Source organism: Pteronotus mesoamericanus, unplaced genomic scaffold, assembly GCF_021234165.1.
Source record: "Pteronotus mesoamericanus isolate MK-2021 breed Mesoamerican mustached bat unplaced genomic scaffold, CSHL_Meso_final contig_35, whole genome shotgun sequence".
In the NCBI taxonomy this organism is placed as follows: Eukaryota; Metazoa; Chordata; class Mammalia; order Chiroptera; family Mormoopidae; genus Pteronotus; species Pteronotus mesoamericanus.
In genome coordinates, this window is record NW_026555139.1 from 1,136,843 (window position 1) to 1,150,886 (window position 14,044).

General features: G+C 39.2%; 1 protein-coding gene across 1 annotated transcript; it reads right to left on the minus strand.

The window, feature by feature from the left end:
- Positions 1 to 11,427: 11,427 nt before the first annotated feature.
- On the minus strand, positions 11,428 to 13,458 carry LOC129073162 (electrogenic aspartate/glutamate antiporter SLC25A12, mitochondrial-like). Its single transcript, XM_054576843.1, is given in 1 exon segment — positions 11,428 to 13,458. A coding segment is annotated over 1 exon segment (2,031 nt).
- Between the last annotated feature and the right edge of the window lie 586 nt (positions 13,459 to 14,044).

Below are 14,044 nucleotides of genomic sequence, written 5' to 3' on the forward strand. Positions count from 1 at the left end.
TGGATAAAAGACTTAAATGTAAATCATGATACCATAAAAATCCTAGTGGTGAACATAGGCAGGAAACTCTCAGATATTCCACACAGCCATATTTTCACTGATATGTCCTTTAGCAAAGGATATAAAGGAAAGAATGAACAAATGAGACTTCATCAAAATAAGAAGTTTCTGCACAGTTAAAGAAAACTTCAACAAAATAAAAAGAGAACCAACTCTGTGGGAAAACATATTTGCCAATGATACTTCAGACAAGGATTTGATCTCCAAAATATATAAAGAACTCACATGACTCAACTCCAGGAAAACAAACAATCCAATTAAAAATGGGCAAAGGTCGCGAACAGACAATTTTCTCCAAGGAGGACTTACAGAGGGCCCAGAGACATGAAAGAATGCTCAGCATCACTAGCCATCAGAGAAATGCAAGTTAAAACCACAATGAGATATCACTTCACACCAGTCAGAATGGCCATCATAAACAAATCAGCAAACAACAAGTGCTGGTGAGGTTTTGGAGAAAAGGGAAGCCTATTGCACTGTAGGTGGGAATGCACACTGGTGCAGCCACTGTGGAAAACTGTTTGGAATTTCCTCAAAAAGCTAAAAATGGAACTTCCTTTTGACCCAGCAATTCCACTGTTGGGATTATATCCTTAGAATCCTGAAACACCGATTCAGAAGAACTTGTGCACCCCAATGTTCATAGCGCCACCATTTACAATAAGAAAGTATTGGAAGAAACCTAAGTTCCAACAGTAAATGAGTGGATCAAAAAACTATGGTACATTTACACAAGGAATACTACTCAGCAGAAAGAAAAAGCTAGTGCTCTTTGCAAGTAGCATGGATGGAACTGGATAGTGTTATGCTAAGTGAAATAAGCCAGGTGGTGAAAGGAAAATACCATATGATCTCATGTATAAGTTGATCCTAATCAAACAAAGAAGCAAGCAAAACAGAACCAGCATCTTTGAAATAAAACACAAACAGAGTAACGGGAAGGGAGCAGAGAGGGCAATAACAGGAGTAGAGGGAAAAAATGAGAGGGGTCATCAAGGAACATGCATGAAGGACCCATGGACAAAGCCAAAGTGGGGAAGGATTGAGGGTGGGAGGTGAAGGTTGGTGGGACAGTGGAAAGTGGCGGTGGGAAAATGGAGACAACTGTACTTGAACAATAAAAAAAAAAAAAAAAGGAAAAATAAGGAATTGAGTTGTCATCTAAATGATGGCAAAAGACTAACAAATCCATTCATTCATTTTTGAATTTTTTTTTATATTGGCATGTTTTTCCTTTCAGGATCTGTAGTAGAGGAGGGGTAATAAGGCAGCAGCTGTGAGTGTAGTATAGCAATTACAGAAGGACCTAGTTTATAGGTAGTACATAGAGGAGGGTCATCTCCTAAAGCCATAGAGCTTTGGCTACGGGAAACCTGCATCCATTTTCCTTGGCAACAGCAAAATATGTCTAGCTGTAAGATGGTAATAAAATTAGTGGTACCATTGACTGACAGAAACTCTGGTCACCCAATTTATATTGGGGCCAGGCTTTGTTTCAAAAGAAGATTAGCCTCCTTTTCTTCAGGGATTCAGGGCCAAATTTCTCTCAACTAGCAAAAATGCATGATTAAGGGGTTTCTCAAGCCACTGTGGATTACAGGCTGGTGCCCTGCCACGCAGGAGGCACGGGGGTGTGGGGGAGTGTTGAGTGCTTACCCCATGCTCTGAGGGCAGCCTTACCAATGTTCACAGTGGTGACTACTAGGTTGTCCCTGAGGCTTTCACAGAAGTTATTGGGTTGGTTAAAAAAATTTTTTTTTTTCTGTAAGACGGCTCTAGTAGCACTTAGCTGTCTTTAACTTCATTCAAAACAATTTTTTATTAGATTGTATTGTTACAGCTGTCATATCAGGATGTATTTTTGTGTAGCCTTTTTAATATTGAAGATGGAGGATAATATGCAACATTTTTGGCATATTATACTTTATTTTTTCAAGAAAGGTAAAAATGCAACTGAAATGCAAAAAAAGATTTGTACAGTGTATGGAGAAGGTGCTGTGACTGACTGAATCTGTCAAAAGTGGTTTTTGAAGTTTCATGCTGGAGATTTCTCGCTGCATGATGCTCCATGGTCAAGTAGACCAGTTGAAGTTGATAGTGATCAAATTGAGACATTGAGAACAATCAACCTTATACCACATGGGAGATAGCTGACATACTAAAAATATCGAAACCAATAAAGTTGGCAAAAATAAAAAATGTATCTTTTATTTTACAGAGAAAACTAAACAGACATTTTAGCCAACTCAAAAATAATGAAGAAAATGTGGTTAGTGGAGTGTAAAAGGATTTTAGGGTGGTCCCTTTCTCCACTTTCAGGGGTCTCTGGGAGTATGCAGACAAGATTTTTTAAAAGATAGGGGACCTGGGAGGGATCAGAGAAGATCCCTGTGACCTTCATATATTAGCTGGGCTTGCCAGACAGACAGCGTCCCAGGCCCTGGAGGTAAATCCTGTTGACCTCCTCTAAAAAGATTATAAATTTGCAGGAGCCCTTAGGTATGACAGGACGCAGGAGTCATAGGAAAAATTTGCCCCTAGGAATGAAGGAAAAGAGCTCCATTTTGGCTTTCTTAAATCAATATCACTTCTAGATAAATATTACCATTTCTTTAAGTACTTGCAAGTAAAATTGCAAGTATATCTGCAATTTTATATCTGCAGATATAATTAATTAATACTCCTGCAGATATAATTGTATAAAATCTGCAATTTTATATCTGTAGATATAATAATTAATACTCCTGCAGATATAATGTTGGCTTGGCCTGAAAGTTTTTGGCTTTGGAGGCACAATTTCACACATTAATTTTTAGTTTTATACAAGTTTTCTTGTTATCCTATTATAGTTTTTCCATTTTTCCCCTTTTTCCCTCTGCACAGCCCACCCGCATTTCCATAGTCAGTTCTCACCATTGTCTATGTCCATGTGCTCTTCATGTGTGTTCTTTAATCCATTCACCACCTTTCAGTCAGACTCCACCTCCCCCCTCCCCACCTACACCTGTCAGTCTATTCCATGATTCCATGCTTCTGGTTTTATTCAGCTCATTAGTTTATTTTGTTCATTAGATTCCTCTTAAAAGTGAGATCATATGATACTTGTCTTTCACTGACTGACTTATTTCACTTAGCATAATAATCTCCAGTTCCATTCATGCTGTGGCAAAGGCAGGAATTCCTATTTTTTTTAATGCTGTATAGTATTCCATTGTATAAATGTATGAAAGTTTTTTTAATCCACTCATTTAATGATGGGTACTTAGGTTGTTTCCAAATCTTGGCTATTGTAAATAGAGCTGCTATGGACATAGGGATTCACAAATTCTTTTGGCGTTTCAGGATTCTTAGGGTCAATTCCCAGCAGTGGAATCACTGGGTCAAAAAAACAGTTCCATTTTTAATTTTTTGAGAAAACTCCATATGGTTTTCCACATTGCCTGCACCGGTCTGCATTCCCACCTAACAGTGCAATAGGCTTCCCTTTTCTCCACATCCTCACCAGCACTTGTTGTTTGTTTATTGATTGACTGATTATAGTCATTTTGACAGGTGTGAGGTGATATCTCATTATGGCTTTAATTTGTGTATCTCTGATGGCTAGTGATGTTGAGAATTTTTTTATGTCTATGAGCCATCTGTATGTCCTCCTTGGAGAAGTATCTATTCAGGTCCTTCGTACGTTTTTTAATTGGATTGTTTGTCTTCTGGTGCTGAGTCATATGAGTTCTTTATATATTTTGGAGATTAAACCCTTGTCCAATGTATCATTGGCAAATATGTTATCCCATGTAATTGGTTCCTTTGCATTTTTATGATGTTTTCTTTAGCTATGCAGAAGCTTTTTAATTTGATGAAGTCTCATTTATTTATTTTTTCATTTATTTCCCTCACCGTAGGAGATACACTGGCAAAAACATTGCTCTACAGAATATGTGAAATTTTACTGCCTATGTTTTCCACTAGGAATTTTATGCTAGCACGACTTATGTTTAAGTCTTTTCCACATTTTGAGTTTATTATTGTGTATGGTGTAAGTTGGTGGTCTTGTTTCATTTTTTTGCATGTATACTCTTATTCTCCAAAAACCATTTATTGAAGAGCCTGTCTTTACTTCATTGTAAGCTCTTGGTCCCTTTGTCAAATATCAATTGACCATAAAGACATAGTCAATTTCTGGGCTCTCTGTCCTGTTCCATTGTTATGTGTCTTTTCTTACACCTGTCAAACTGTTTGATTAGAGTGGACTTGTAGTGTAGTTTGATATCAGGTATTGCGATCCCTCCAACTTTATTCTTCTTTCTCCCTCAGGATTGCTGAGGCTATTCAGGGTATTTTTGGTTCCATATAAATTTTGGATATATTTGTTCTAGATCTGTGAAATATACCATAGGTATTTTAATAGGAATTGAATCTATAGATTGCTTTGAGTAGTATGAACATTTTAAGGATGTTAATTCTTCCAATCCTTGAACATGGTATATGCTTCCATTTATGTGTATCTTCCTCAGTTTCTTTATATAGTATTCTATAGTTTTCTGAGTACAATTCTTTTACTTCTTTGCTTAAGTTTATAGGTACTTTTTTGTTGCAATAGTAAATATGATTTTTTTTCTTGGTTTCTCTTCTTAAAGTTCATTGTTGTAGTACAAAATGCCTTTGATTTCTGAATATTGACTTTTTATCCTGCTACTTTGCTGAATTAACTTATTAGGTCAAGTAGTTTTTTGGTGAAGCCATGGCTGGTATGGCTCATTGGATTGAGTACTGGTCTGTGAACTGAAAAGTTGCTGGTTTGAGTCCCAGTCAGGACATATGCCTGGGTTGCAAGCCAGGTCCCCAGTTGGGGTTGTGAGAGAAGCAACTGGTCAATGTATCTCTTGCACATCAACGTGTCTTGCCCTCTCTTTCTCCCTCCCTCTCCATCTCTCTAAGAATAAATAAATAAAATATTTTTTTTTAAAGAAAAGTAGCTTTTTTGGTGAAAAAATACAGGGTTTTCTATGTTTACTATCATGTAATCGGTAAATAGTGACAGTTTTACTTCCTCCTTTCCGGTTTGGAAGCCTTTTATTTCTTCTTCTTGTCTGATTGCTGTGGCTAGGACTTCCAGTACTATGTTGAATGGAAGTGACGAAAGTGGACATTCTTATCTTTTTCCTGATCTTAAGGGACTTTTAGTTTTTGCCCATTGAGTTTGATGTTGGCAGTAGGTTTTTCATAAATGGCCTTTATTATGTTGAGGTATGCTTTCTCTATTCCCACTTTGCTGGGTGTTTTCATCATAAATAGATGCTGAATTTTATCAAATGTTTTTTCTGCATCTATTGATATGATCGTGTAATTTTTGTCCTCCATTTTGTTTATGTGATGTATCACATTTATTGATTTGCGGATATTGTTTCCCCCTTGCATCCCAGGAATAAATACCACTTGATCCTGGTGTCTGATCTTTTTAATACTTTGTTGGGTCTGGTTTGCTAGCATTTTGTTGAGGATATTAGTATCTACATTCATCAGAGATACTGGCTTCTAATTTTCTTTGTTGTTGTTGTTGTTGTTGTGTGTTTATCTGGTTTTGGGATTAGGATGATGCTGATCTCGTAAAAAGAGTTTGGGAGTCTTCCCTCTTCTTGGATTTTTTTGGAATAGTCTGAGAAGGACAGGGGTTAGGTCTTCCTTAAATGTTTTGTAAAATCATCCTGTGAAACCATCCAGTCCAGGGCCTCTGTGTGCTGGGAGTTTTTTGATTATTGCTTCAGTTTCACTAGTTGTTATCAGTCTCTTCAGGTTTTCTGCTGCTTCATTCAGTTTTGGAAGATTTATCCATTTTACCCAGGTTGTTAAATTTCTTGGCACATAATTTTTCATAGTAACTTCTTAAAATCCTTTGTATTTCTTTGGTATCAGTTGTTACTCCTCCTCTTTTATATCTGATTTTATTTATTTGGGTTCTCTCTCTTCTTTCCTTGATGAGTCTGGTTTAGAGTTTGTCAATTTTGTTTATCTTTTCAAAGAACAAGCTCCTAGATTCATTGATCTTTTAAATTGTTTTTTTAGTCTCTGTTATTTAATTCGGCTCTGATCTTGATTGTTTCCTTTTTCTCTACTTACTCTGGGCTTCATTTGTTCATCTTTTTCTTGTTCTTTTAGGTGTGGGGTTAGGTCATTTACTAGAGATTTTTCTATCTTCCATAGGTAGCCTGTAATACTGTGAACTTCCCTCTCAAGACTGCATTTGCTGTGTCCCATAGGTTTTGGTATGTTGTATATTCACTTTCATTTGTTTCCAGATACTTTTTGGAGATTTCTTCCAAATTTCTTTCAAGATTTCTTCCTTGATCTCATTGTTAACACATTCATTATTGGTTTTACGTTTTAAAGATCTTATTTATTTTTAGAGAGAGGGAGAGGGAGGGAGAAACTTCGGTTTGAGAAATGTCAACTGGTTGCTTCTCACACATCCTCAACTGGGAACCTGGCACGCAACCCAATCATGTGCCATGACCAGGAATTGTACCAGCAAGCTTTTGGTTTGTAGGCTGGCACTCAATCCACTGAGCCACACCAGCCACGGCTAGAAAAATAATTTAAAAAGAACCAAGAGGATTCATCTCGGCAGAGTTTAGTGCTTGCTCCTTGGTTTCTTTCTTGGATACTGTTCTGGTGTCTGAGTCTGGTGTAAGCCAATGTCAGGTGCTGTCCACATCTGGCCCTGAGAAGCCTTTTTTGAAGCTTCAAGTGATACACAGTTTGTAGCTAATTCTTCTGAGTTTGGCTGCTCCCAGGTTGGGCCAAGCTGCTCTGCAAAGCTGACTCTCATCAGTAAGGTGTCAGGAGTATGTCAGCAAAGGTCCCAGGTCACCTCAGGATCCACCTCTGCCTGTCTGTGCTTGCTGGTCTGCTGTCAATATTAAACTAGTTGCAGACCCAACTATTTCTGAGAATGTTTTGGTGGAAACAGTTGGCTGTGATTCCTGGATCTCCCATGGCAGGGGCCTTTCAGATTTCAGGGTAGATGGTGGGTGTATTCTCCCTTCTCCGAGACACTAGTCTGAGTTTATCGGGGATTATTTTCCTGTACTTGAGAAGTTGGGTACCCTAGTAGGCCTCCAGAGACCAGATTTTGGGTCTATTGGACACTAAGCAGGTGTTTCTGTGGCTCTCCCATGAGGGGAAGCACCAGTCTCTTTCCCAGGAAAAAGTATGAATTGGTTCTGACCTATTGCCAGTCTCTGATGATCTCTGAGTCTATTTATGTTGCTCTCTCCTCAGCAAGGGTTAAGATACAGAATGGGATAAAAAAAAAAAAAGGAAGAAACAAAAAAACAAAACACCAAGACAGAGAAAAACTGAAAGAAGAACAAAAGAATTACAAAGTGGAATGAATAGGATTTCAGAGGGTGCAGTGAGTGGAATTCCAGAGGGTGGGAGGAGCCATATCCCACAGGGTAAGGTAATTGATTTTCCCCTGGGAGGGGATAACTCTTCTCAAGAAAAATGGCTGCTATGGAGCCCAGGTATATCCCAGCCTGAGAGTCCAACAGCCACTCCCTGAAGTGTCTCTTCAGTGCCTCCCACTCCAGACTCCTTTCATGACTCCAGTTCATGATGCCCTCCCTTTGTTGGGGCCCAAGGCATGTAGCTGCAAACACAAAACCTGTGCTTTGCTTATCTCCTTTAAGAAAAAAAAAGATGATGGGTTTGTCTCCAGCCTTTTCTGCCTCTCCCCATCACAGAGAGCCCCTGTGGGCTTTTACCACTGGATACTATGTGGTGGGCAGATCTTGGATAGTACCACCTCTCAATGCTTCAGAGCTCAGTCTGTGGTCCTGGCTTCACTATTCTCAAGAGGAAGCTCCTACAGCCCCACTGCTATGGTATATCCCTTTAAGATGTCCCTGCCCTTCCTACTGGACTAGGGATGGTTTTTTGGCTGTCTTTGGTTAAAAGTCTCTTTTTCAGCTAGCATTTAGTTTAACTCAGGTGATTGTTCTCTTTAATTTTATATCCAGTCTGGCTCCGGGAGGTGGTGTGCGATGTATTCTACTCTGTGGCCATCTTGCTAGTCTGTAATTTTAGTTTTATTTCGGGTTCTGTAGAGTCTGAACAAAAATTTTTTTAAAAATTTTATTTATTTATTTATTTTTAGAGAGAGGGGAAGGGGAGGAGAGAGGGAGAGAAACATTTAAGCGTGAGAAATACACCCCCAATGTGGGACCTGGCCTGCAACCCAGACACGTGACATGGCAGGAAATCGAACTGGTGACCCTTCAGGTCACAGGACAGTGCTCAATCTACTGAGCCATACTAGCCAGGGCCGAACAAATTTCTAGGGTTGTTGTGTAGTGGGTTGAAGTGTGCTGATTATGGATTGAACTCCAAGAAACTGTCATCTCCTGAGTTGCTTCAACCCTTTTGTGTCACAGTTTCTCCCCATGGCTGTCTAATACAACTGTGAGGACTCATAGCACTAGGTAACCAATCTCTTTGTGTGCATACCTGAATGAGTCAATTATTTAATTATACTTAAATTGAAATTTCCTATGGTGCTCCTGCTTATCATGAGGGATACCCTCCATCGCCTCCACATAGCTTTTTAGTTACCTAAGAATACCCAAAATTTGAGCTGAAGGAAAGAAATACCCCTTATCTCTGGAACCTTCTATGTTCAAGCTGTCACTCATCTAGCACAGAGTTTTGTTCAGACTCTCAGAAAGCAATTTCAATTGAAAAACCAAAGTTAAAAATATCTAGCCACCCATTTTTTTCTCCTGCCCTGAGTTAACTCAACTCTTATTCTTAGCCTGGATTATCTCAACCCTTCATGTTTAGTTCTACCTTGAAGGATTTTTTAAAACAGCTCAGATAAAATCAGGGTTCTCTTACCTTAAAGCAGGGAGGTTTTCCAAAATTCCAAGAAAAATTCACTGAGGTTTACCCAATGCAAAGCGACGAACCAGTGGTGCACAAGGAGCCCCTGCTGGTACCTAGCCCAAGCCTAGGTCTGCAAGGTGATTCTGAGTGGGCCTCTTTGGAATATTGCCACACTACATCAAATAAATGTCAATGTAAGAAACATCCAAACCAAAAAGAGGAATAAGACAATCTGAGTCATGGCACCACTTCCACTTAACCAGCTCCTACAGTGACATAACTATCAAATAGATGTAACAAATTATACATACACATTTCCTGGTGATTTGTTTCTTTAAACTTTGATAGATACAGAAAGTCACTCAAAGTTTTAGTTATAATAAATGGGTATTTAGTTACAATACATGGGTATTTGGCAACATACCTGAATTCTGAGTACCCGCCTGCTTAACACATGTGCAAGAAATAAATCACCTGATCTGACAAGTAGTTAACTCTGCTGTCTTTTTTAACTTGTGCAGCAGAGTCTTTTTTGTTTAACAAAAAGTGATCCAGTGTACATTTTCCTAAAACGATGTATTCTGGTATTGTGATTAAATGTGCAATATATATCTACATACATTACAAAGTTCTGAAGGGTTGTTTTTGTTTTTAAATGTCAACAAGGAATAATTTATGGAAAGTATCATAACTCATACAATGCAATGGTATGCAACTATTAGAAATTAGATAAATTTTTGTGAACTGACATGCAAAGATCTCAAAGACATTAAATAAACAAAACTGAGTTAGAGAACAACATGCACATAAATTTAAAAACATAGTCCCGTTTTTAACATATAACTATGTACACATAAATATTTCTATGTATCTATAGATAAAAAACAGACTACAAATTTACACTCTAACCTGTTAGCAGTGATACTCTCTGGGGCAGGGAGGGTACTTCCTCATCTTACTCTATAAACATACATAGTATTATATGAATCTCTTTGTAAGAACTTACCTGTGGACTACTTGCATATTTTTAACAGGTAGTAATAGCAAAACAACTGTATTGTCATTTATTCCATTCCAATGACAACTGAAAACTTTACTTTCAAAGCTAATTCTTATGTTCCTGCAGGGCCTTGAGAGCCTGTTGTTGAGAGCCTGTGGCAGTGCAGGATACTGAGCTTCTTGGCCCATCTTCAGGCTTGCCCCATGAAAATATTTGCATACATTCCCATGTCCCAGCTCACTGGCAATGGGAATGATGTTTTCCCAAAGCACTTTGCTAAAGTAAACAAATTCTGATGCTACACATCAAATCACAACCATACTGAAGTGTAGGTGTGGCTGTCAAGATGCATGTTGAGATCTAAATTAGTAATCACATCCTTGGTGAGTGACTTTTGGAAAAGTAATTTGCATTTGGATTCATGAGGAAGAAACTAGATCCCCACTAACTCACACGATAGAGCTTTTCTCCCCTCATTCCACTATAGCCCTTTCTAAGTCAAACTCTTTCCTATAAAAGTGTAAGAGAGGGAAACCTGATCCATAAGTTGTTTGGAATCAGTAGTGAATCAAAATAAAAGGCACTATCAGTATATTTATGAAGGAAAATTCAACTACATGCATACATTTTGGTGTGTATTTTATTTTTGATTTGAATCATATCCACATGAAGGAAAATTGCTAAATATCCTTTACTCTTTTGAAAGCTAGACGCTTGCTATGCTGTGTCAGAGGAAGGCAAAACTAAGCCAGTAATGCTGGAGGCGTCCCTCTTTCCATATGCATGCCGACAGGAGAGGAGCTGTCTAGGAAAAGCCTTTTGATGGATGAATGGAGGAGGATCTACACACACATTAAATACAATTGAAACACATCAGCACATGCAAGTCATTAGCCTGGTCCTCTGGCATCCCTGACATGCGTCTTTTCCAAAGGATCGCTTATTCAATGGTGTCAGCACTTGGTCTTGTTATACCTCTTTATCAGCAAATACCTTTTTATTCCAGATGGAAAACAAGCTAGAAATTAAATACATCCAATATTGATGCTTCATTTCTCTTAAGTCACCAATAAGAGAATAAATTTAATTGTAATATATTTATTTTCATGAAATTCTTAATAAAACACTTTTAAAATATTCTGTACATTTCAAGCCACTAAGAACTGCATTACATTCTATAAATGTGATTTGTTGGGATGAGGTACCAAGATGTCTCTGTACAAAGATGCACAATATGTACAGTCACTCACTCTAATGGCAAGCTGTGCAAAGCAGTCTTGAACATTAATTCATGCCAAAGCTTAGAAAACATTTCAACACATAAGACTAAAGCTTGAAACTGCATTGTGTTTTTTTTTTCCTGGGCAAATGATTATAAACAAATATATGTATATGTCATATAGACTCCTCAGCCCAGCTAGCACCATGTGGCTGCCCTCCTAGGCCCCTCTCTTCAGGGAGCCGATTTGCCACACTCAACAGTCATCTTATCACTGAGCTGCTACCACTGCCTTTGAGTGAACCACAGGCACACTAAAAGATTTAAATTTGGGGAGACAAAGGCCAAACTTGTTTTCAGTGCCAGCGAAAGTGGCTGTGGCAAGTCTGTATCCACCAATGTGATGGCTATTGACAGGAGGAAGGTCTGCAATGTGTGACTTAGGTGTCGGTTCTGAGCCAGAGGGTTTGAGGCCTTCAAAACCAATGTAAAACCGCTGCTGAAGAAGGTCATAGGTGACCAAGGTAACGCCAAACTGGGGAGAGGACTGATACACTCAAGCTTCAGTCCCTTTCGAAAATGCTGAGGGCTCTTCTTCCCGGAGTATCTTCCTGAAACAGTCAATGACACCACTGTATGTTATCTGGCCAGCACAGGCAGCCGCTTGCAGTCTTATCTTGACATCAGCAGAGGTTACTAGAGAAGCCGCGGACACACCTGCCATGATTCCAACTGCAAGGAGATTTAAACCTCCCACGTGTCCTTTTTCATCAGCCAGAAGTAGTTTGCAATGCACATAAACAGGAAAATAGATGGCAGAGAAGGGAATGTCTCAGAGGAAACACTCTTTGGCACCCCTATACAAACCAAAAAGTCCCAGGTCCCAAAGCACACTTAGGGCACTGACCCTGGGTCCTGTAGTGCTCTCTCCCACTACCTGCAAGTGAATCTTTACTATCTCCAGTGGATTGGTGAAGATGACCTGAAAGCCACTAGCACAACCTCCAGCAAGGACTTCTGCAAAAAGTAGAATGGAGTCATCTCTTCTGGTGAATTCTTCCCGAACAAAATTATTAACTGTCAGTTTCATGGCTTTTTCTGGAGCAACTCCTATAAACTGTGGTATCAGGCCCTGGTAAAGTCCAAAGAAGCCCTTATAATGCAAGACTTTCTTAAAACAGTCAAAGCTGTTTTTGTATATCAGCTCCCCCACAACAGAGCCGGTGCTACGCTGGTTTTGCATGTGGGTCTTCACCAGATCTATAGGATACACTGCAGTGGCTCCCAGAGCTCCAGCAACTGAGCCCAGAGTGAATCTGTAAGCAGATTTGGTAATCTGGAGCCAGATAGGCCTGCCTAAACCATGAAATTGCTGTCTGTGAAGTTCTGCCAGGTGATAAGGTAAAGCCCCCTCAGCCAACAGTGCTCTTCTCTCAATATCTGCCAAAGTCAAGCGTCCTGTAGCATTATATAACTCTGCAAACTGGTATAAGATATCAATTTCCAGTGGAGTAACTTGTCCATAGTGTATTGCACTCTGGGAAAATTCCTCCTTTGTGACTTCAACATCTTTCCTTGTGCCAGCTAGAGTGCTATATATCTTACAAACAAGCTCTATGTTATTCAGTAAGGAGTTAAATGCATTGAAGTAGGAGAAGGTAACCTGATGTGAGATACTTCCTCCAGCTGCTGAAACTAAGTTCTCCTCCACAAAGGGAATAAGCATGTGAGACTGAATGATAACCATGATGTCACTGAAATCCAGACCAGAAATCATGCCACTTTTGCTTTTGTCTTTCAGTGCAAAGGCTTGTCTTCCATGTTCCAATTGTTGCTCCTGGAGAAACTGTGTGAATTCTGTGTAGTTAAGGTGCTTCTTCCCATTATACCCAAAATGCAGTCAGATAAATTCACAGTCCCAGTTAAAAGGGATATGATGATGAATAATTGTCTGTCCAAAAATTTCTTTGACATTTTCAAATATCACCTCTCCATTTCCACTTTTGTCAAACAATTGGAAAGCCATTATGAACATGGAATCTGGAGCACATAAAACAGAGTCAAGTGCCAAAAGCTCTTGATAGGAGATCAATCTATCCTTCATTTGATCAGCTACTTATGCCAAGAGCTTGATCATCTTCAGATTGCTATTTGGATCATTATACAGTCCAAGGTAGCTCTGGACAAAATCTTCTGGGTTCATGTAATGTTCTCCATTGACTTCAGTACTGGAATACTCCAGGAATACGATTCTTAACTCATGAGGATCACCTTGCTTGGTTGTCTGCACCTTGACCACCATGCTTCGCTTGGAAGCCGGGGCTGGAGGGTTGTACTGAAAGTGTTAATAGTGGTTTTCTTCACCTTCTCTTCTCATGAATATTGGGAGAACAGGCTATTTATATTATTCCAGCCCTTTGTACTACATGTTTTTTTTCAAACTTAGGGGCCTTATGGCAGCAAACTCACTTGCAGGTCATCTACGTGCTTTCTGAAACAGGTTGTTTTTCTTTGTTCTTATAGGTCTCAACTGCCTATTATGAATGTTAATTTTGATGGCTAATGCCAGAATCTGAGGAGCACCACCTTCATCAGAGTTAAGTTCTTATACTTTCCTAAATGGCCATTTTATAGGTGAGGGGAAAATGCTAATAGTCTAAGTCATCTACATTGTTAACCTTAATGCCTATGACTCACCAATATAGATGTACTTTTTTTAATTCTAACCAGAGGACTTTTTTTTCCATTGCTTCTAGAGAGAGAGAGGGAGGGAGAGAGAGAGAGAGAAACACCAATGTGAGAAAAAACATTGATTGGCTGCCTTCTCATACACACCCTGACCAAGGATGGGAACTGCAATCTGGGTATGTTGCCCTAGCTGGGAATCA